Source organism: Aethalodelphis obliquidens, unplaced genomic scaffold, assembly GCF_003676395.1.
Source record: "Aethalodelphis obliquidens isolate GAN/ISIS:26980383/991018 unplaced genomic scaffold, ASM367639v1 scaffold4, whole genome shotgun sequence".
Lineage (NCBI taxonomy): Eukaryota > Metazoa > Chordata > Mammalia > Artiodactyla > Delphinidae > Aethalodelphis > Aethalodelphis obliquidens.
In genome coordinates this window covers 52,257,971-52,283,530 of record NW_020837948.1, presented here as the reverse complement: position 1 = coordinate 52,283,530, position 25,560 = coordinate 52,257,971, and the positions used below count along the sequence as shown (strand labels likewise).

Below are 25,560 nucleotides of genomic sequence, written 5' to 3'. Positions count from 1 at the left end.
GAGCTGGAGCTGGGAATGCACTTGAGTGCTGTCTGACTCCAAAGCCAGTGTGCTTTACCATTGCATTTCATGCCTCTCAGCAAATGGAGAGTCATGAATTCAATAGGACACATACATAAAATTAGTTTAGCCTCAGAGAGTTTTACTTAGTTATTCACCTGAAAAATGCCTGTGATATTGTATACTTCATAGATTTTTGAGGAGAATTTGTTTCCTGAAAAGCATTATGAGATTCTGAAGAGAGTACCAAAACTATGCCAATTTCTAAAAAGAGCTTAATAATCTTTTATTGCAATGAATAATCAAACAACCTAAACAGACTCATTAGTTTCACTCTGTACTCTAAATTAAGCAGTATCAGGCCCCTCCTTCCACCCTCTCCCACACATAATACATCGTGGAAAAGCTATCTTTTTATTGGTTGAATATATTAGTCAGTCACAAGGCGTAAAAAGTACTGCCTCTGCTCTATTTGCATTTATGAATTAACAGATGTGCCTGGTTTGAAAAACGGATTCATTTCTTGATGGGAAGAAAAATCTTTAGTTTTTCACTTTATTTTTTTATGTATGGGATTTTCACTAACCTTGGACCAGTTACTTGCCAGGAAGAACGTAAGGTGAGTAACTGCACATCTTTTAATATAATGCATCTGCAAACTTTAGTGCAAGTATGAAATTATGTGGTTCTGTAATTTCTTTATATTGTTGCACAGCTACATTTGTTAACAATTCAAAATGGATATACTAGATTAGATCATTTGGTAGCTACTAAAATCATTGAACGAGAGTTTATAAATAAGAGATTAAAACATAATCTTTATTATAAGAGGGAAGAGTTAATTTATTTGTTCAAAATATCCAAGAAACATTTGTATTATGTACCAAAGTATATCTCTATGAGAAAATGACTCAAATCAGTGTTCATGTTTCCTTTATACTTATAAGTAAATGTTAATTTCGGTTTCTCCTGCTGTTTTTATGTGAGAAGAGAGTAAGAAAACATTTAAAAACCTCAGAAATATGTTACCTGTCCCCCAAAGAACAGGTATTAAATCATTTTAACTAGTAGGAGATGGTAATTGTGTGGAGTACATACTATTTAAAACTAACAAGCAAAATTTCTATTTCTATTTCCTTTGTCCTTTTGGCTTCTTTCCATACTGTATAAGGGAACATATAGAGATTTCTATATAAAGAAGAACATGCAAAATCTGAATAGCAATTAACTTATGTCATATCCCCCAATTACTCATTATGTGCTCTCACAACAAATCCATCAGGGGATTTAGTGTGAGCACAAAGGAAGGTGTCAAGCAGGATGATCTGCCAAAACTTGTGTTAAGGAATTCTTAAGTCATCAGCTAATAAAAACAGTAAGTACAGGTATTTTTTATTTGTTTCCAAATCAGTTAGTGCTTTCCTTCAGGTTCACTTTCAAGTAATAAATGACCTATACTCCTTAGGTGGTTAAAGCTTAGTAATGTTTCCTCACCTGGTTTATACAGAAATGACTGATTTATGTATTACACTGGTAAAATATACACCAAGAACTGTAAAAATCCCAATTCTGTTTTTGAAGCAAGATTAATGGGTTTAAATAATTTTAGTTCCAGAAGAAACCGTAGAAATCATACAAATCAGTGATCATTTGAATCTAATAATATGTCATATTAATTCATTATGAAGGAAACAACAGTTGCTGTTTTGTGAATGTTCTTTCATATCATAGATCTGGAATTTAAAATATATTTCAATTCTATGAGTAATTCAACGTTCTTAAGTCTCTAGGAAGGGTGATTGTATTTTAAGCCTGATACATGTTACCTGAGCTTAGAGAAAGTAGGGGTCATCACTCTTCATTTACATAGTCCTTCCTCAAATTGGGTTTATACTTAAACAAAAAGGAAATCTTTTCCCTCTCACACAGCACCCCCCGTGATCTCCCATTTCCCACTTGCCTTTCAGAGTTTGTTCGTTCATTAAATTGTTAGTTCATTTATGCATGTAACACATAGTTTTAATACTTGATACTTTTAAATAGGCACAGTGCTAGGTGCTGGTTGTACAATGGTGAGCAAAACAGATATAGTCTCTGCCCTCATGGACCTTTAAATCTAGAACAGAGGTGCTCATTAATCAAATGAATGATATTGTTACAAATAAACTGTGAAATGTGCTTTGAAAGAAAAGTATGGTAGACTGTGAACACATATAATAGGGGGATCTGAACTAGTCTGAAAAGTTAGGGACAGTGTTTTTGAGGAAGTTATATTTGAGCTGTGATATGGAGGACATGACAAGGAGGTAGGGAGAAGGGCAGGATGGAGAACATTCCAGGTAGAGGGGACAGCAGGTGCTAAGACTCTTATGAGGGAAGAAGGGAACATGAAGCATTCAGGGAACTGAACTAAAGAACGCTAGTGTATCTGGAGGAGAGAGGGGCGGAGGCAAAATGAGCACAACTAGCAGGCTGAGGCCTTTCAGGGCCTTGTAGGCCTTGGTAGGAACCTGATCTTCACCCTGAGCAGAACCATGAAGGAGCTACTTCACCTTCATCTTCATGAAGGCATACTTGGGAGACTCATGATGGAACACCTGGTAAATCAAAAATATTTCACCAGCCACTGCAAGCCTAGGGCTCTTGATTACTTTTCATGTATTGCAGAGTTCCCTTTTACTGGAAAAGGGTCTGAATATTTTAGTGCTAATGTAGGTTTACTTTTTTTACATTAAAAATCAGTGTTTCTTAGTTTATTCACATGGATAATTTAAACCAGATAATCCTTTAGTTCTACTTTAGTTCAGAGATCATGTAGTGATGTGAAAATGCATGTGTACTGTATTTTGTCTTTGGTTGAGATTATGGCTTCCTTTAAAACCTCATTAGTTTAGGCTTATGGGTGTGGGCAAGGCCTATCCAAATTAGAGTTTATTTGAAAAAGAATATAGCAGCATTATTGTATGTCCATAGATTCATTGAAATGAAAGTAAGCCTATTTTGTGTGCTAAAAGCTTTTCATTAGTGAACACGTGGAAATTTTTAATTAGTAGAGTCTCAAGCCAAGCATATTAATGATATGATAACTCATTCATTTATTCATATACTTTTATTCAGTAAACATTAAACTCCTTTGCTGACTAGATATTTTCAAATGACTTGATATATTATTATCTTATTTAGGTAAAATATATCTCAATTTTATGTTTTTGTTCATTAAAACATTTTAAAATTGAATCCTTAACCTTGTATCATGAATTACGATTTTTGGATAAAGTTCAAATTAAAAAAATTTAAAAATCTATTTGTATATGGTGATACTAGAAAGCTTGAAACTTTTCAAGAAATATTTCTGGAGTATTAGTCTTTCTTTCATGTATTCAGTTACTGTTTAACTTGTACTATAGAATTTGGAGTTTAAGTAGGTAGAGATCTTTCGGCTAAAGCATATCTCTATTGTGGTTATATGATTATTTTGATCGGAGCCTCACGCTTGCTGCTCAGGAAATTTAATTTCTTAGTGCTCCTAGGTGTGATTTGATTCAGAGGACTGATTAATGCTAACCATACTCACAAGAGACATAGTATAAATCAGAATGCTAATTTATAAATTTTTAAAGTAAGGCATCTTTTAAAAAAGAATAAATTAGAAAAATTTATCAAAGTAATACATATACATGGTTAAAATAATCAAATGGTACCAAGACACCTAATAAATTATTAAAAAACTGTCTCCTATTTCGTCAGCTTTTCTCTAGTAACAAACAACTGCAAAATTCCAGAATCTTACAATCTCAAACATTTATTTCTCACCCCTGTTACAGCTACAGGTGGGCTGCCATGGCCCTGCTCCAGCTCTGTTTCCATGTCTTCTCATTTCAAGACCCAGACTTGAAATAGCAGCCTCTATTTGGACATGCCATTATCATATCAAAGAGAAAAGGGCAAGGGGTGGTAGACGCATGTAACACCTCTTAAAGTTTCTATGGAACTGGCACATTATTGCTTCCACTCATATTCCATTGGCCCATATTCCAAGACATATAGCCAAGCCTGATGACGGGGCAGGAAATATTCCCCCCACAGGGAGGTACTACAAGGAATATGGCCAAAGACAGAGATACATTCATCTCTGGGATTGCTGTTCCTAGGGAGTTAGTTGGGAACAATCATACAGTCCACGACTGTATGTATTAAATATTATTATTTAAATGATATATGCAGATGATTTCTCAATTTATACATTTTAGATTTTGTGTAACAACTTCCTTTTATTATCAACAGAGTATTTAACATATAACCTGGTCTCTCAGATCCTCCTTTTGCATAGAGATCTCCCTCTAGGTTTCCCTTCTTCAGAGCCCTTTTGTCCTGTTGCTCCGATCTGGATTGATTCTCTCTAGGTCTGATGTGCAGTAGTCATCCTTAGGTTTCTCTTCATTGTTCTTCTGAGTTTGATCCACTGTTTATTAGAATGTATGCTTTCCTCTTTCTTGGTTTTATCCCTTACTTTCGTGGAGCATGTCCTCCATTAGCTTTTGAAAGGGTGTAAGAAATACATTTTCTGAATCCTTGCATGATTCTTGTTTTTTATTTCTGGAAGCTTATAGGACATTTTCTTTCTTCTAGTCTTCAAAATGTTACAAGTACCATATCTCACAACTATCAACTCAGAATGGATCCTCACATAGCTAAATGTAAATGCTGAAACTTTAAAACTTCTAGGTAAAATGCAAGAAAAAATCTTTGTGACCTTATGTTAGGAAATATTTCTTTTAGACACAAAAAAATGGACAATAAAAGAAAAACAAATTCATTAGACTTTTGAAATTTAAAACTTTTGCTTTTTGAAAGTCACCATTAAGAAAATGAAAAAGACATAGAATGGAAAAAATGATTTTCAATGCATATATCTGACAGAGAACTTGTATCTAGAACATACAAAGAATTCTTTCAACTCATAAGAGGACCATGAACTTATTTTTAAAAATTGGAAAAAGTTTTAAACACATACTTTACAAAATAAAATATATGAATGGTGTTAGACACAAGAAAAGATGCTCAGCATCATTAGTCATCAGGGAAATGAAAATTAAAACTACAATGAGATAGCAACCCACACCCATTAGAATGGCTACAATTAAGCAGACTGACAATACCAAATGTTTTGTCATAAGAATGTGGAGCTACAGGAAAGCTCACATGCTGAAACTGATTGGCAGTTTAAAAGTTAAACAAACTTATACATTATGACTCAGCCATTCTACTTTGGGTATGTATTCAAGAGAAACAAAAACGTATTCCACAAAACCCCATAAATGTCCATCAGTGGGTTCATAGACAAAATGTGGTATATCCATACAATGAAATATTTCTCAGTAATAAAAAGGAATGAAATATTGATACATGTAACAAAATCAGTGAATTTTAGTCATTAAAAATCTGAAAGAATCCAGGCACCAAAGAATATATGTTACAGGCTTCTGTTTATAATTGGAGAAGATACAAACTAATCTAAAGTGACAGAAAGTAAGTCTGTAGTTGCCTGTGGCTGAGGTGAAGGAAACATCACTCCACTGCAAAAGTGCATGAGGAAACTTCTGTGGGATGTAAATATTCTGTATCTTTATTGTGGCAGTGTGTCATAGGTATATGTCTGTGCCCAAATCCATCAAATTGTACACATTGAATGGACTAATGCAGTTTACTATACTTAAATTATATGTCAATAGAGCTGATAAAGTGAAAAAATAATTGCATGCATATATGAATTTATTAACAGCATCTAGTAGAATTATAGGTATCAATTTATCATCTTAAATTCTCACTAGCTGTTAGAGGTTGTATTACAAGGAGAATGGTGCATTTAATTTGTAATTGGTTCCATATAATTAATTCTAAAGCATTTCACTATAATATAGATTTAGTAACTCTTTAGATCCAAAATTATGTTTTGCATATAGATAATAATGTATAATATATATATTTCTCTAATTGTAAAAGTGTTGGGTTTATATGATAGTTATATATATAGGTCTTGGATAGGAATCTCTAAATATAGAATTTGATCTGTATTCTCATATATTACAGGTACAACTTATGAAAAATTAAAAATATGCAGTAAACTAAAAACTTTTATGACATGACACAATTGGAGATTTAAACTGATGTGATATTTAATATTAAAGAATTATTAATATTTTCTAGATATAATTGGGCCGTTACTTTTTAAAGTCCTTATCTTTTAGAAATACATACCTAAATAAATATAATTTCTGATATTTTCTTCATAATAATACTAGAGTGGGGAAGTGGGTGGGCACATAGGTAAAACAGGATTGGTTATGACTTGATAATTACTAAAGCTGGATGATGGGCACAGGTACTTGGGGAGGGTGAAGGAGCTTATATTTTTCTGTTTAAATTTGTATATGTTTGCAATATTCCACGATAAAAAGATGTATATATCTTCTAACATAGCAATTTCACTTCTAGGAATTTATCTTAAGGAACTTCTCAGGAGTATGAACAAATAATCCATGATAATGTTCAATGTAGTATTCTTTATTAATTGGAAACAACTTAAATACTTAATAAGTTTCTAGTTTAAATAAATTAATACATTTGTATGATGTAATACCACATGGAATTCAAAATTATGTCAGAAAAATAAGTAATAACATGGGAAAATATTTGTGATATATTTTTAAGTAAAAAAAAAATTACACACTTTAAAACGGGATGTTTATAAAAATCTGTTTAAATGATATAAAAAATAAATTATATTTGTGTGTAGGGTGTGTATGCATGTATGTAGAGTGAAACACTGGAAGGATATATTATTATAATTTATATCTTCATAATTTTCAGAAATACCTTTTTGGCAATAGAGTCTGTCTTTTTTTTAAATAAAAAAGGTTGAATATTTTTGCTTTAATATGTTGACAGTACAATGTGGTATAAAATTTCACTGTAAAATATTTTATTATGTTTTATTATTTGGTTATTTGATTTATTATTTGGTTATTATTTATTTTTGGTTGAACCTCAGTGTCTAGCATACTGCTTGGCACATAGTAAACTCTCAGAGTAGATTGTTTATTCAGTGAATGAACATTAGGGTTGATATTTAAAAATTTTTTCTACGTTAAAATTTTCAGTCTTTTCCTTATTTTCTTTGAAGAACATATATAGTATTACTTTTTAAATCAGAAATTCACTATTCAAAAGTGAACAGTTTTGACAGGCAAAGGTTCTGCTCCTCTACTCTGAGATGTAACAAACCAAAATGTCCTTAAAATTACATATAAAATCTAAAATGTAGATATTTGTTCAGCATCTTTTTATTTTTGTTTCTTCTAGTTTCAGCTCTCCAACATCTTCAAATAAAGAAGTGGTTATGAACAATGGTAAGACTTGTGATTTCCCTTATGATTCCTTTGGGGGTGGAGGAGGGGTTCTGTCTGTGATGGGCTTCCCTGAACACCAGTACTGGCATCAGGAGTCTGATATGAAAATCTCTGAAACTACAGTATTCTAAATTATGAGCCAAAAGAGACTTAAGCCTGTACTTAGCATATTATTGTCACTCAATTACATTAATAAATATATGACACTTAGCCTTTGTACTCATATCATTTTATTTGACAGATCAGCAGAATAATGGAGGAATGAAACCAGTGCAGGATTTCACAACAATACGAATCACACAGGTATGAACATGTTAGGAAACTAGATTGTATCATAAAAAAAAGTAAACACATTTCAATCATGTCAGAGCCACTGTGAAAATATAAATAATAATTTTATTAATAACTAACATTCTTGCTTGAACTTTAGGTAAGGAAATGTATTATGGTAATCTTATAGTTGAGAAAACACTAAAGTTTCACTTGCTGTCATATACAGTATTTTCATTACAATATTCAGTTTTACTTTTGTTCCTTTCCAGATAGGATCACTATAGTAACAGTTTATCTTTGGTTACTGGTAAACTTGGGTTGTTGCTGCCTGTTCAATTTCTCTTTTATCTCTATTTACACTGGAGTAATTGGTATGGAATAGTTGCTCTAGATAAGTGGATCTTCTTTCGGATAGAGACCTGCCTTTATGATCTCCAGAGTGACATACTGAAGTGCATTGTCTTGGGCTTCCTGGAAATCTGCAAAGGTTTCATAAGATGTAGAATAAGGTTAGAATACCTTGCTAGTTTATGTATATTAAATGACCTGGAACTACACTGTCGAAGACAGTAGACACTAGCCACATGCTGCTATTTAAATTTAAATTCAAATTGGATAATGTTAAGTAAAATTAAAAATTAAGCTCCTCAGTTGTACTGGCTACATTTCCAGTGCATGATAACCAGTATCACAGGAAGTTCTGTTGGACATTAACGGTCTGGAGAATTACGCTTGATTTTCAGAAACCTCTTGTTTTCTTTGTTTAACATATTAATGAATTTATTTAAAGTTCTGAATTATTTGGGTTCTTATGATATTATTTTTTGAAAAGATTACCGCCATTAGTTTTAAGGCATGGTGAACTTTAAAAAAAAATTAATAGACTTTTTTTTTAGTAGTTTTAGGTTTATAGAAAAAACTGACCACAAGTACAGAATATTCCCATATACCTCTCCAGTCTGCAGCCCCCACCCCTGCTAATTTCCCCTGTATTTAAAATCTTTCATTAGTGTGATGCATTTGTTAAAACTGATAATCCACTACTGATACATTATTAACTAAAGTCCATAGTTTACATTAGCATTCATTCTTTGTGTCGCACATTTTATGGGTTTTAACAAATGTATAATGATATCTATCTACTATTACAGTATTATACAGACTAATAGTTTCATGGCCCTAAAAATCTGGTGCACTCCACCTATTTATTCCCTCTTCCTCCCCCAGCATGGTGACTGGTGACTTTTTAAAGTCATTATTGCTAATTTATTACTTTCAAAGTTGGTTTTTGGTTTGTTTGTTTTTATAATTTGGTCCTTTACATTTTTGGTGCTTTGTGGAACTGGATTCATGTGCCTTTCAGGTATACTATCATTTTTAGGCTTCATAGGTCCACCCATCTTTTCCCCACAATAGCATGGACTCTGAAGCTAGCAGAGTTTCAACAGGTTTTGAATTGGCTCTTTTACTTCCAAGAAGCCTTTTGTACCATGGATACAAATTCGTATCTTAAATTTCATTTATTTGGTTAATTAGGCTCTCAATTACAATCTGAGCAGACAAAGATTTAGAAAAAGAACCTTGGAATGCATTCAGCCATCATAGCCCGGTTAATGTCTCTGTGGATGGAATTCCCTGCATTCTCTTTTGGGCCAAAAGAATAACAATTAATTTAAGAATCAGACCTGGCTGGACCTTACAGATGAAGCCATTGGCCACAAGGCAACAGTGGACGCTGGCAACTCAAACTGCAGTGAAGGAAGTGCCATGTAACTTGACTGCTTTGCCGGAGCAAGCCCTTAGGGCGAGTGTAGCCTGTTAACTGGGTGGTCCAGTTTTCTGTCATTTCGGAAAGTAGAAGTAGCTCCTTTGTACATGACCCTGACATACATTTCTGAGGAAACGTCTAATGTCTAAAATGAAAGAACAAGTCAGAAATTAATTTTTTTAATTTCTTATTTTTTTTCCCAATAATTTTCTTCTGAACACTTTAGCTAATTGTTATAATACTTTGTGGAAGTTCAGGATTCTGAAAATGAAGTTTCCCAAACTCGTTCTGAAAAAGAGAAAGGATTCCAGGCTCTATGTCAACTCCAAATGTGAGGTGTCAAACTACTTTTGTCCTAGCAGGAAGGAAATTGCATATCGGTGAGCAGAGTCATACATATTCTAGTGGGTGAAACAAAGAAAGCTGACTCCATCTAGCCAGGGCAGATATTTGATTCTAGGAAGTGTTCTGAAGTTCTGGAACATTGCCTGTTTGCAAATGTGCAAGGGTAACTTTGAATGGCCAAATTTCAGAGAATTCTTTAGGACATTTAAAAAATGATTAGAATAATTATTTTTGACTTGAGATAAGCAGATTAAACAACTATCCCTATCGAAGAGGAAGTCAATTTCCAGTGCCTTTCTCTGCTTTTCAGCCATCCAAGCAGATATTTTTTGCTTGTATTTGTTTTGGTCCAGAGGGAGGAAGTCTGGCATGTCCCACTTGCTTTCTATAAAGCTCCTTGCTTTCAACATTTGTTGGCATAATGGAGGCTTTTGGAAGATTCTCTGCATTTGTTCTGGCCTGGTTTAGATGGGCAGAATGCTTTGTATAAACCATAACATGCTCTGTGTTTGTGGTGTGTGTGTGTGTGTTTCTCTGTATTATTCTTATATACTTTGGTGGGAACACTTTTTTATTTCTGAACTTCTCATTTAAAAATTCTTGATGATGGGTAAAAAATGGATTATATTCATGTATGCTTACAAGTTACATTACAAGTTTTAGTAAGTATGTTGCTATTCACAATGACTGTCTCTTATCAGAGAGCTAGGGAATTGTAAGCAAAATCCAGAGTCCTCCCGGATTTGTTTATTCTGTTACAGCATAACTATCAAAGAGACTCCAGCATTGCTGAGAGCTCAGGACTGTTTCCTCAGCCTCTAATTAATTCCCTACAGTGCTCTTTATTTGTGGTCAGCTGCGGGGAGAGAGGCTGATTGCCTGGGGATAGTCTTGCCTGTCCATGGCTGACTGGCCCTCCTTGATTCCATTTATCCTGACGCCAGGGAATTTGTGGGGTAGATCAGGGCACCACAGCTTTTTGCTGGACTTTAGAAACCTTGATTATCACTGGGAACCTAGAGACAGAAAGAATGAAAACTTAGCTTCTAGGCCCACTTCTGCCAGTGAGCTCTGTGACTTTATAAACAGGAGCCACTCTAGGATCATCACGTGTGAGATGGAGATGGTGGCATCTATTACTAGCAGCTAACAGGACTGGAGCACTTGGAATTGGCCAGGCACCTTGTGAGGACTTCACAGGTATGTTATCTGTTATTCCTCACAATGCTATTGCGAGTTAAGTCCCTGAGTCACAGGTACAGTTATCATCGGTGTTTCAGGTGAGGGTGAGCTTAGGAAACTTGTTAAGATCATACAGCCTGTATGGTAGTAGAGCTGGGGTCTAAAACATCTTTAACAATGCCATTTTCCCTCCTCTCTCTTGGCCCTATCTCATTGCAGTGTGAAAATCAAATGAGGAAATGTATGCATGAGAACTTTGCCAAGTGCTACTCAAAGTATAAGATACTAATGACGACTAGAGTAAAATAGTGTCTAGTTACCTGGTAGAGAGGCCTAAGGAACCTTTGGTTTTCATAATACACAAGTTAATGATTTTTTTTTTCTTTGTCACTGCCCAAGAATTCTAGTGGGTGAGTTCTGAGCGTGTATCATCCACATTTTAGAGTCCTGCTCAGGTGAGTGTGCAGGCATCCTGGAGAGCCCTCCCAAGGGCATGAGGGGGAGGCTTCCCAGGATGTGAGGCATTCAAGGACCAGCTGCTGAGACTGTCCCTGATTCCTGTGAATTGCGTAGATTAGTGAGATGCCTTTGTTATGCTGGCAAGGAAATCTTATATTCAAGAACCAGAAAGGGAGTTGCGGAAAGAACAAACCCAAGCTAAGACATAACCATGTAAGGTCAAAAGCACAGATTTTAAAAAAATGACCATATTTTAGTGCTTGGAAACAAAATGTTCAGGGAAAGGCAAATTGTTGGCAGACAGATTTGCTACAGAAGTCTTTTTAAATAGTGAAAGCCTTACAAACAGAGCATAATCCCAGCATCTGTGTGTATTTTGAATTTAGGCAATTAAAGTCTCAAGAATTCAGAATCTGTTTTAAACATGGGAGGGTAGGGCGCTTGGAAGAGTAAATGAAGCTCTTTTTTGAGTGACTCCCTAGGTTGTATTTCCCCTTTATGGTGCAGCATGTGGTGCAGTGCTTGGCACATAAAAAAATCTCACTGAATGATTGCTGAATTTGCTTTGTTGAAATTGGGCCTCATGTTCTTTACTCCACAGCAGAGCATGTTAACAGCTTTCATTGAAACCAGGACTGCTGGAGAAAGCTCTTGGGACATCAGAAGCATGGAGGCCATTGAGCTGCTCCACCAGAGATTCGGGTGGGCGCAACGTGGCTTTGCTTGGAGCTTCAGTTCATTAGCTGGAGAGCCAATTTGTGGGTAACTAAGCTATTCTGATTCCTTGGAAGAACCAGAGAACTTCTGTTAGAGTAAGTGACCAGTCAAATTTATAAAGTACAATCCAAGAAGTGCACTTCATTTCTTTAAAGTATTTTCAGTAATTTGTAACATTATCAGAATATTGTTAGAGAAAAATCCTCTTGAAAACTTGCTTTACCGAGTAAATTAGCTTATAAAGTGTTTGTAAATGAGTGCTTCTAAGGTACCTAAGCTTATGATGTTAGGAAATAAAGATATTTCTTTTAGTGATCTTATTAATATGGTTAATTTTGTAAATACTCCTTCCCTTTCTCCATAAGTAGTAGGAAGATAAATGAGCTCAGTCACTGACATTTCTATTTCTTGATAAGTGGGACCAAATTGATGAAATTATATTTGTGTGATTTTTTTCAAATTTGTAATTGGACATTTTATAACCACCTACTTTGGCTTTTTTGTTTTTATAATGTATATTGAGGTGTTATAACTTCAAGACATTATAATGTCACATATCAGCGTCATCCTTTATATATTTAAATTTCTCACATTTTCCCATTTCAATTGTATTTAGCTTTTCATCATTCTTATTTTTCAACCTTTTTGAAATTTAAATGAAATATAATAAACTGCACATATTTCAGGTATACAATTTGGTCAGTTTTGACATACGTTTATACCTGTGAAACCATCATCACAAGCAAGACAGCAAACATTTTCATCACACTCAGAAGTTTCTTTGTGCCCCTTGGTAATCCATCCCTCTGCCATTCCCACCTTTCTAGGTAACCACTGTTCTGCTTCCTATTGTTATAGATTAGTTTGCATTTTCTAGAATTTTATATAACTATAATCATACAGTGTACGCTCTTTTTTAGTTTAGCTTCCTTCACTTAGTATAATGATTTTGATATTCTTCTACATTATTGCATGTGTCAAAGGAGTATTTCTTTTTACTGATGAATAGTAAGTATTCCTTTGTATGGATATATCACAACTTATTTATCTTGATGGAAATTTGTTTTTCCTCCAGTTTTTAGATAACTTTCCAAATAAAGTTGCTGTAAATATTCATGTACACGTCTTTATAGGAGCATATATTTTCATTTCTCTTAGGTGAATACCTAGGAGTGGAATGGCTAGATCATATGGTATGTGTATGTTTAGCTTATTAAGAAACTGCCAAATGGTTTTTTAAAGTGGTTGTAGCGTTTACCTTTCTACCAGCGCTGTATGAGAGTTCCAGCTACTTCACATCCTTACCAACATTAGGTATGATCAGTGTGGGACTACAGAGAAAATATTATTATGTTTCTGTATGGTTAGCATTTCTAAACAAATTTTGCTCGGACCTGGGTTAAAAGATAAGTCTTGGAGTTAGTAAGGGATGTACCTCCTCACAGGAATGTGATTACATGTCAAGGAGTAATGAAACTCAGCACCATTGAGATATTCCAGGGCTTGGAAACCCAGAGAAGCTTCTTATCGTCTCCTTGGAGACTTTATTTACCTACATGGGTATTAGACATGCACCCATTTGTTTCCTTTATGGTGAGCTGTTTGCTCCCATCCAAAGGCTATTAAAATTCATACACTTTTATTTTTCCAAGGAAAATTTCTGACACTAAAGAAGCAGATGTCTTTCTCCTTCTCTCAGGAGTTGAAGGAGGAACGACTGTCTCCTGTATGAGCTCCCAGGTTCATAACTTTAGTGTTCCTTACCTGTGTTGTAAATCCCAATATGTGTAGGATGGCATCTGGCTTTCAGCAGGGGAAGAATTTGGCTAAAAGGGGAACCAATGTGGTTATTGCTCTGGGTTAGTGATAATCTATCTCCCCTCCAGGAAATCTTGTGTTAATGTTCCAAATAATGTGAATAAATATAGATACTAACAGCTTAAGAGTGTTTTTTTTTTTTTTGAAAAAAGTTTTAACCATACTGATTACTGTACTATGGCATCATATTGTGGTTTCATTTTATATTTGCTTGATGACTAATGATATTGACATCTTTTTATGTACTTACTGGTTATTTGTATATCTTCCTTTGTGAAGTGCATGTCTTTTGAACACTTTAAAGTTGGGTTTTCTCCTTATTATTGAGTTGTTAGTGCTATTTGCTGTATTTTGGATACAAATTCTTTGTGTATATGTGTTGTGAATATTTTCTCCCATTCTGTGACTTGCCTTTTTCGTTTTCTTAACAGTATCTTTTGAAGAGCAAAGGTTTTTAAAATTTGATAAAGTGCAATTTATCAGTTTTTTATTTTATAGTTCATACTTTTACATTTTTTCAAGAAGCTGTTTCTTACCCCAAGATTGCACAAATGTTATTTTATGTTTCTTCTATGTGTTTTATAGTTTTAGTTGTTACATTTAGACCTGTGATCCATTTGGAGGTAATTTTTGAGTATAGTGTGGAGTAAGGGTTATTCATATTTTGATGGACTGTGTTTCTGTTTTCTAAGGTTGTCTCTGAAGTTTGGTGATGCTGAAAATCCCAGAGGTATTGATATAAGGTAGGTATGGATAGCACTTTGGAATGTCATAGGTTCAGCACTTCAGATTAGCTCCATATAATTTATTCATTCAACATGTAAGTATCAAGGGACTGCTGTGTGCCCAGTATTGTGACACATGAAATGCCACATTTATCTAATTACACTGAAAAGTCAGTGATGTTATGATGGGATCCTATAGTAATACTTTCTTTAGTTTCTACCAAAGCAACTATACTTTTTCCCTCTTCCTTTAGCGGCCTAGAAAATACATGAACCTGAGAATGTGATACCTCTTTCCTCTGAGCAAAGAATAAGATATGTTTAAAGCTCCAAAACTGAGGCTCTAGTTTGAAGTTATTTTCTGTATAGCTCCTTACAACTGAGTCACACTTATCATTTAACTGTAACTAAAAATTCTCTGTTAGCTGAATTCCCCAGCAGACAATCAACATAGGCCTGCATTTTTCTGTTTATGTATGGAATAATGCATCTGCCAACGTTGGCTTATCCAAGCAGTTAGGAACTGCTCCAGGGGTGGGGAGCAATTTGAAAGCATTAAAAATTTTTTCTTATAAAAATATAATGTTTCCTTTCCTATAGGAGCAACCTTTTAGTGGAGATAAGCAGCCGTGTCTTTAACATTTCTTGAAAAACCAGAAGGATGTGCTAGGGCAGTCTTTCCTAAGCTGTGTTCTATGGAACACTTTTGCTCTGTGTAAATGTTTATAATATTTCCAGAAAAGGGGTCCTGTGGTGAAACGTGTTTGAGAAAGACTGCACAGCGTGTCCTCTTGGAGATTCACGGTATAAATCTGTGTGTTGAAGTTTCTGTGAAGACGCGCTCTTAAGGAAGATTGCTGCACTTGGTGACTTTGATTAACCTAGCATTTCCTGTCTTTTCTTGTTGTTGTTGATGGTTGTTCAGCAGTTAGTTGTGATTTTGGTGTTTTCGTAAGAGGAAATGAGCTCAAGTCCTTCTACTCTGCCGTCTTGTCTCCAGTCCCCCTTTCTTTCTTTTTTTTGCCTCTAACCTAGCATTTCCTATGTTTAACCTTGGAAAGCTCTTTCCTCAACATGTGCCTACATATCATGGGATACGAGTGTTTCACTGGTCATAATTTAGAACATGCATGCCATCATCTTTCAGAGACACTTTATAGAATCTCACAAGGTGACCAGACACATATACATATTTGTTTGATATAGGAATGGGGAATATTTTTGATTCAAATAGCACCTTTTAAAAATTTTTCCCTAGAGGAAAGTAGCTTTTTGATTATTATTTTTTCTGATGGTAAAGCTGTGTGGCTGACATTGTCAGTGTACCTTGTCTATATCCTCTTGGGCATTTCCATTTGAGTGCACTATAGTCCACCAGCTCAACTTTTTTTAAAAAAAATGATTGATTTATTTATTTAAAGATTTATTTATTTATTTTATTTATTTTTGGCTGTGTCAGGTCTTAGTTGCAGCATGCGGGATCTTGCATTGCGGTATGTGGGCTTCTCTCTAGTTGTGGAATGCAGGTTTTCTCTCTTTAGTTGTGGAGCACAGATTCCAGGGTGCATGGGCTCTGTAGTTTGTGGTACGCAGGCTGTAGTTGAGGCGTGTGAGTTCAGTAGTTGTGGCGCACAGGCTTAGTTGCTCCATGACTTGTGGGATCTTAGTTCCCTGACCAGGGATCAAACCTGCATCCCCTGCATTGGAAGGTGGATTCTTTACCACTGGACCCCCAGGGAAGTCCCCACCAGCTCAAGTTTAAACTTCCAGCCTTTCTTTGCCTAAAAGCTTTCTCTGGCCAAAGGGGCCCACTGCCTCCCATCTGTACCCCAGCAATGACTGAAAGAAGTCTGTAAATATCCTAGCTCCCTCACCCTCGGGTGAGATAACTCAGAGGTGTGTGTTCTACGCTGTCTCCCAGGATTCCCTGTGGGCATTAAGCCCCTGTCGCTCATGGTGGAAGCTTGCTTACCTTTGTCCTTCGGGGCTGCCTTCCATTCCTCTGTCATTTCTCTTCTCTCTCTTCTACATACTTTTGTTTGTTTGTTTGTTTTTATTTGCAATACTTCATTTAAAAATTTTTTTAATTGAAGTATACTTCAACTATAGTTCATTTACAATGCTGTATAAGTTTTGTACAGCAAAGTGATTCAGTTATACACACACACATATATGTGTATGTATATATATATATATATTCTTTTTCATATTCTTTTCCATTATGGTTTATTTCAGGATACTGAATGTAGTTCCCTGTGCTATACAGTAGGATCTTGTCGTTTATTTATTATATATATGGTAGTTTGTATCTGCTCATCCCAAACTCCTAATTTATCCCTCCCCACCCCTTCCCCTTTGGTAACCATAAGTTTGTTATTTATGTCTGTTAAGTCTGTTTCTGTTTTGTATCAGTTTTTAGATTCCACATATAAGTGAGCATTTGTAGAGACGTGGATGGACCTAGAGACTGTCATACAGAGTAAAGTAAGTCAGAAAGAGAAAAACAAATATCGTATATTAACACATATATGTGGAATCTAGAAAAATGGTACAGATGAACCAGTTTGCAAGGCAGAAATAGAAACACAGATGTAGAGAACAAATGTATGGACACCAAGGGGGGAAAGAGGAGGGGTGGGATGAACTGGGAGATTGGGATTGACATATATACACCAATATGTATAAAATAGATAATTAATGAGAACCTGCTGTATAACACAGGGAATTCTACCTCACTTTGCTGTACAGTAGAAACTAACACAACATTGTAAAACAACTGTACCCCATTAAAAAAAAAAAAAAGAATACTACTCAGCCATAAAAAAGAATGAAATAATGTCATTTGCAGCAACATGGATGGACCGAGAGATTATCATACTAAGTGAAGTAAGTCAGAAAGAGAAAGACAAATGTCATATGATATTCTACGTTTTTTGGATGACTAAATTCCCCAATAAATTTGGGATCACCTCCACAAAATACTTGTATTCACATCCTTGTCTCAGGGTCTACTTCTGTAGGAGCCCAAGCTAAGACAAGGTTATATATATATCTGTTGAAAACTGAAAGATTGGAAAATACTGAGCTATAAAAAGAAAATGAAAATCATTCATAATCCAACCACCATTGGTCATCACAATTAACATTTGTTTTTTCTATTTTTACTTTTTTTTATTGTGGTAAAATTTACATAACATAAAAGTTACAATTTTAAAGTGTTCACGTCTGTGGCACTTAGTACATTCACAATATTGTACAACCATCACCTCTGTGTAGTTCCAGAGCATTTTATCACTCCAAAAGGAAACTCCCTACCCCTTAGCAGTCACTCCCCATTCCCCCTCCTAGCCCCTGGCAACCACCAGTCTGCTTTCTATCTCTGGATTTGCCTGTTCTGGACATTTCATATAATGGGATCATACAACATATGACCTTTTATGTCTGATTTTTCCAACGTATCCTTTTAAAAGAGCAACTTGGAAGGGCAGGAACAGAAGTAGGCACTGAGCTGTTCCATCCACTTCCCTCCCTCCCTCTCCTTGTTTAACAACAGGCACCCTGTGTGGTTGCCAGGGGCTCTCCTGGGCTGCTGGAGCACCCTTTGCCTGCATGTCCACCAGAGGGCCAGACATCCCCCAGGGCAGCCCTAACCAACAGGCGTTTCCAGATATCCCAGCAGGACAGAGCCAAAGTCGCCCTCCAGGGACCCTGCTGGATGCACGCCCTTACTTGTTCTCCCCTCCCTCCGCCTGTTTCACATCTTTCCTCTCCTGTCCTCCTGGGATTTTCTTAAAAAATCACTTGCCCACAAATCCTTGCTCAGACTCTGCTCCAGGAACCAGCACAGGTTTGAGAGGCCAGGGCAGAGGGTTTCATGTCCCCCAGGCCCATGGGCGTGCCATTCCTGCCCTCAAGTGGGCCAAGAGACACAGAACCAAAGACCCTGTGGGCTGGACAGCTGTTTGGCAAAACGACCCGGTGTTTTCACCAGGAAGGATTTTTTCGAGCAGTTCCGTTGGTGCATTAATGTTCCCACCGCACTGAGGCTGTGTCACAACAGCCTCAATCTCAGGCCATTATCTGAAATAGGGCTGCAAACAATGTGGCGGGCTCCACCCCAGCCCTGAGCACAACAGAAGTCACTTCCAGGGAATCCAGAGCCAGCCTTTCTGGGAATGGCTTGTCTCTCCCATTGCCCTCTGGAACAGCTGACTCCAGAGTCCAGATCTGAGATGTCCACCACCTCCATCCTTCTGGCCTTCAGCGTTCTCGGTGGTTTGTTGCAGTGGGCGGGGATGGCCAGACTCAATTGCATCCCTCAAAAAACCTTTCTGTATCTGAGTCAGGAGCCCAGGGTGAGCAGGGGCTGTCCCAGATAACAACGAATGTTTTATAACACCAGGCCAGCACAGAGCATTCTATTTAAACGAGCACAACCTATTTTACAGATGAGGAAAGCAAGGCCCAGTTGGGTTGTTTAACAACACTTACCATACCACTAATAAGAGCTGTATTTCTGAGAACTCTTTTGGCTGCATAAAGTCAAAAGGTAACTGATTAATAGGATTGAAAGTGTTAGCTTCAGACACTTAACTTACCTCACCAGGGCAGCATCTTTCTCCATCTCTTGGCTCTGCTGTCCTTGTGTCAGTTTCATTCTCAGGCTGGAAAGATGGTGGCCAGCTGACAGTTATCCACTTAAGCAACATAAAAGAACTCTGTTGTAGCACAGCTTACATCTTATTGACCCAGCCTGGGGCATATGCCTCTCTCTAAACCGATCACAGTGATTAAAGGGCCACAATACACTGATTGGCAGGGTCCGGGAGACCACTGAGAGGGGAGAGGGTCAGCCCTATACACACCAAGACGCTGTTCCCAGAAGGAGCAGGAACATAACCTACAGGTGGGCAGAGCCAGGATCAAAACCCAAGCTTTCACCCTGAGTTATACTGATCTCAGCTGCTTTCTTTTTCTTTTTTCCATTTAAAAAAATTGAAATATAGTTGATTTACAATGTTGTTAGTTTCAGGTGTATAACAAAGTGGGTAATCATATTAACATTTTGATCTCTGTCTTTCCAGAATTTTTTTCTATGCAGTCACACATTTTTAATGAAAAAAGTGATCATGACATATGCATGTTATAACTTTTTTATTGCTAGAGAATATTCCATTCCAAAATGGCTAAGAGTAAGGGCTCTGGTCTCAGATGGGATTCTAAGCCCAGCTCCAGTGCTTACTCTCTGAGTAAACTTGCACAAGTTAGTTACTTAACCCTTTTGTGTCTTAGATTCCTCATCTGCAAAATGAGGATAATAATATTCTCTATCTCATGGTGTTGTAGTGAAGATTAAATAAAATATACATAAAGAATTTAGAGAGATGCTTGACACATAGTAAGAGCTATTTTATTTTTGACCATTATTTATTTAGCTACTTCTATATTATTGTCCATTTAGTTTTTCTCAGTTTTTTTGCAATAATAAAATTATTTTAATTTTAAAAAAGAAAAAATACCCAAGCTTTTTGTGTTTTTCCTTTTGTAGGAATTTGTATTGCTCACTTTGGGGCGTTCTCCTGTTACTTGCTTTCATTCCCACCCATCAGGAGGCTCTCGTTCAGAACTAGAAAGTAAAAGCCTCTCTCTGAGCCAGTTCTACTACCTGACAAAAGAGGGCGCACTTGTACTGTTCGTCAACAGTGTCCTGCATCAGCAAATGTAAAAGTGCTTTGGGGGTAATACTGTTTTATAATCATTGTCAGATTCACCCTTACCAGTTACAACAAATTGTCCATCCAGAGCTGGTTTAGTTTGCACCGAGTCGAGGTTATTTTCAATAATTCAATTCCAATAACTTTTAATGCAACTGGCATGTTTGCTCCATCAAGTTACTCCTACCACTGCCAACGCGTCAGCAGCCTGCAGCGGTATGATGCCCTTTTGTTGCCCAGCGACACCAATGATATGTCAAGCCTGTGGGAGGTCACTTTTGTTGATTTCCAGGTAATAAACTAAAGCATATGCTCAATGCACCTGTGTGTTTGGTGCCAAAGAAATTCTGTTTGTTTGAAAACATAGATGTTTAAGGAAAAGAGAGGAGTAGATATCTTTAAAATTATATTGGTATGAATTATGTTCTTTATCTTCTAAGGTATGAAATAGGATAGGATCAAGTATTTCCTCTTCCTGCACAGTGATCCCCCTGCCCCCCAGAAGGACTTTCTTTTATATAAAGGTTTATCCAGTCACTCATAATTATCAGTGAGGAATGCCAGCAATGTAAGCCAGAGTGAAGCTGTGGCATGAGCCCAGTGACTGACACTTCCTGGAGCAAGAGGCCCTTCTGGGGAGAGGAATTGTCGGACAATTATTTTATTTCCTTCAGGGAGAGGAGCAGTGATCCTATCAGGGCAGATAAGAAGTACATCTAAAGTGTGAGTGACAGCTTTGGCATTTAGCATAGGAATGGAACTGTCAGCCAGGGAGTCAAAAATATCCTAAAGATCCTCTTGAAAGTATTTGGGGAAAGGCATAGAGGCATAAGAAGTTCCTTTTCACCAACAGAATCTCGGGCTGAGAGACATCTGTCAACTTCCTCTGACCTGTTTACCTGTGAAAAAAGCTTAACTTGTTCTTCCAACTCCCTGAAATAGGCAGGGTTTTACATATCCCTTTTATGGGTTCTTCCCAATCTTTTTCACATATAAATATATATTTATTCCCCTTCCCCCCAGGTTGGAGAAGTGTGGTGAGGTAGTTTGGGGTAGGGAAGGAGTTCGCATTTTGGAGTTCGAAAGACATGGTTTTGAATTACTTATCAGCCACTTGGGCAAGTTACTCCACCCTCTCGATTTCTGACCTATCTTTATGGATGTAAAGAATTCATGGCCTAATATATATGTGGCAACACCCAGGACCGTGTTAGGCATGGATTAACAATAACTAATACTTATGAGTCCTCTTTGTGTGTTGGCACTGTTGTAGTTATTTTACATATTTTGTCTTCAAAACTTATCATAATGCTGCAAGATAGCTGTTATTATCCCTCTTTTACAAATGAGATGACTGAAACTCTGATGATTACATAATTGTTCAAAGTGATATAATTGGTAACTGGTAGAGGCAGAATTTGAATTGTGGACTGGCTCCAAAGACAATTTATAATACATGTAATATATATATCTATTTATATAATATTTATAAAGTATATATTATATCTATTTCTCTCACACTTTTAAAAGAGAAGTAGGTGGAAAGGGAAATGAGGAGGTAATAATGAAAACAAGGAATAATCCACACATAATCTTGCCTAACAGATGAATTGACTGATTTATATCTCTACCTTGTTCCAGAAATGACTTACAATGACTTATAGAAATACTTCAAGAAAAATAACTTTGAAAAATGGGCAAACCACTTCACACCCATTAAGTTGATCATTATAAAAAAAAAAAAATCCCCCAAACTGAAAATAACAGCTATTGCAAGGATGTGGAGAAATTAGAACCCTTGTACATTGCTGGTGGAAATGTAAAATGGTGCAGCCACTATGGAAAACCGTATGGTGGTTCCTCAAAAAATTAAACATAGAATTACCATGTGATTCAATAATTCCACTTCCGATTATATACCTAAAAGAATTGAAAACAGAGACATGCACAGATATTTGTGCATCCATGTTCATAGCAGCGTTATTGACAGCAGCCAAAAGATGGACATAACCCAAATGTCTATCAGTGGATGACTGAAAAACAAAATCTATCATGCACATACAATGAAATATTATTTAGCCTTAGAAAGGAAGGAAATTCAGATAAATGCAACAGCATGAATGAACCTTGAGGGTATTATGCTAAGTGAAATAAACCAGACACAAAAGGACAAATATTTGTATGATTCTACGTATGAGGTACTAGAGTAGTCACATTTGAAGACAGAAAGTAGAATGGCAGTTGCTAGGGGCTGGGGGAAGAGGGGACTGGAGAGTTAGTGTTTAATTGGTACAGAGTGTCAGTTTTGCAAGATGAAGAGTTTTGGAGATGGATGGTGGTGATGGTTGCACAATGATGTGAATGTACTTGATGCCCCTGAACCGGACACCTAAAAATGGTTAAGATGGTAGATTTTATGTGAATTTTACAATAAAAAGTATAAACCAAAAAATGGGAAGACATGGGATTAAGGAAAACAAAAGGAGGAAAAGATCAGCTAAACCACTAGTGAAGTTGGTACACAAAACCATGAGACCATCTGTCTGCCCTGACTGGAAGCAGCACAGTAATTTCACTCTGAAGCTCTTGAGCAGCCAGCATAAGAAAGAATCACCCTTTACGTGTTCATGGGGTTCATAAGACTACTGAGAATGTGCTTGTGAGGAGCACATTCATCCCTGGTGTTGTGCAATGCGTGACAGCATCCTCAGCAGCAGCCTCATGGGGGACAGAGCACTGGGTGTCAGAGGTGGACCTTGTAAAACACTCTTCATGTGGACAGATACAGAATCAAGCCCAGTCCAGGGAAGAGGTAGTGCTGGTGGTGATGGAGGTTAAGGTATGCATACAAAAGGCTGCGTTCCACATCTACAGCTTTGCTGATCTATCTGGTTTATTCTAGGAATAAAGTATAGAGTGATGTCACATGCATGGCAAACTCACGTGCCTCAGGTGAAAGCTCACATGCCTCAGGTGGGCCAACTGGGGACTTTGGCAAAATGTAGCCGGCATCACAAGAGGTATATTTTATAAAACTTCAGCTAATTTTTGCTTTATAGGAATGCAGGCCCAATCTTGCTGGATCTTCTGACTTTTCAATTAAAGATAGAAATGTAGATTCCTGGGGGAGATTTTCAGGATGTTCAGAACTCTGGGCCAAACAAAACTTACCTGTGGGCTGGATACAGAGTGTTTACAATCTCTAGTCCAGAACATGGATAGACAACGTGTCCCTCAGGCATCCTCCACAGATATTGTTCTCAGTCAAGTCTTAAGAGGTAAGTGGCAGTCAGCGTGAGGACATTCTCTTTGGCTGGAGTTGTAGCATCAGATGAGGCCATCTTTTGTCATTGAGGAGCTTGACTCTTCAGGCTAGTGCCTGAAGAGAAGGCCACTTTGCCTCTTCATAGAGTGGGCAGGCCAAGTATCCTAAAAGCCAGGCCAAGAGTCTCCTTCAGCAGTTGTTTTGGTTCAGTCTAAGCACAGGTAGTTGGGCAAGCAAGGCCCCTAATGTCTACGGTATGATGGGTGGCTACAATCATTTTAGCATGGAAACATGGTAAAGTGCCCACCTAAGTCTTAAAAATGAATCCTCTGTAAAGCATTCATGGATAATTCAATTTTCTGATGTACCCTTTTAAAACCAACTAGGTGACTGAATGAGTTGTAGGGTTATATTCTAAAAGCTAGCTGAATGTGGAAGCTGCCTTCTACAAATGATTGTTCTCATTTAGAATCATTACTCTGTAGACTCTGTACTCCCTGTTTCTTTATTGTGATAGTATTTAGATAATGGGGCCAGTTGTCAATTTGAACCTCTCCTAGTTCCAAGTAATTAAATCACTTCATTGCACATATGAGAAAGCTTTTCTTTGAATTCTCTGAGCAGACTGCAAGTGGTATACAGGTCTTCCAAAAACAGTACCAAGTCTGCATGGTACATCTGATAAAGAAGGAGAGTTAGTGATGGGGGGAAAAAGAGACACAATATACCAGGAGTTATGGAGTTGTAAACTGAGAAGTGCCTCTGAAACCAGACTGCTAAGGTTTGAATTACAGCTTCATTGTACTTAATACTGTGTGACTCTGGGCAAGTTACTTAACTTTTCAGTGCCTGTTTCCTCATCCATAAATTAGGATAAAATAGTAACTTATTCATAGGCTCTTGTAAGTATTAAATGAGTTAAGGCAGTGTCTGGTATGTAAAAAAAAAAAATCTTCAATAAGTGTTAGCTTTTATTATCTATATTTTACGTCACTGGGAATCATATCTTCCCTTAAAAGACTCTTCCTATCTACTTCCTGTCAACAGAATCAAAGGCAGAGAAAGTGAGAATTACTATTCTTTGCGAAATTTATATTAACACATAAAATTTTGAGTAGGCTTTGAATTTTAGAGACAACAGACGTGGTTTTAGGTGAACTAAGGATCAGATAAAAGAGGTTTTATTTCAGAGCCTTGAATTTCTCTGGCCACTTAATTATGACAACCATATATCCCAGAGTTTCTGGGTCAGTCTTGATTTAAAATTAAGTTTCACTGTCCCCACGAGCACACTCACATTTGTTAGATAATGTGTTTAAATTATTCAGCAAGTATGGCCCCAGTATTTAAATTTGACTGATTAGGGCTCTAGAACCCCTAGCCCAACTGTGAAGCAGATTTTCAGAGGAAAGAGTATGTCACTTCAGCTCTTTTCTCTTGACAGATCCAAGGCTTTACCATTAAGGGGGGGACAGTTTTCCAAGGCCCGAGACTGCACCTCTTCCTTCTCACCAGCCATTCCAGTCAGCCTGGCAATGTCCCTGATCCTGCCCTGCACATGCTCATCTACCTGTGCTATCTGGACTGGCACTATGATTTCATCGCCTCTCTGGCTCACTTCTGCCAGTTGAAAGCTCGAGATGCATCAGAAGAGAAGGAGCTGCTGAGGAGCCAGGGAGTCGAATGCTATGAACTGAGAAGCCAACAGATCTGCAAAATTTATGTTTAACAGCACAGGTCCCTCTTCCTCAGGAAGTCCACGATAGGCTCTGAAAGGAGGTGTTCCTGTTGTGTGCTGTTTGACTTGTGATATAAGATTTTCACCAAAAGGCTTGATTTTCTTTTTTTAAAGGAAATACATGCAAAGAATACATTTTGGAACATC

The 25,560-nt window shown here is 36.9% G+C and overlaps 1 protein-coding gene across 1 annotated transcript; it reads left to right on the top strand.

Moving 5' to 3' along the window:
- Positions 1-526: 526 nt before the first annotated feature.
- On the top strand, positions 527-25,560 carry LOC113617366 (V-type proton ATPase subunit S1-like protein). The gene is given in 12 exon segments (XM_027100696.1): positions 527-556; positions 558-619; positions 7,363-7,409; positions 7,651-7,712; positions 9,219-9,248; positions 9,250-9,349; positions 9,352-9,451; positions 14,664-14,714; positions 20,462-20,702; positions 25,120-25,131; positions 25,133-25,220; positions 25,223-25,560. Coding segments are annotated over 12 exon segments (1,005 nt in total). The 3' UTR covers positions 25,405-25,560.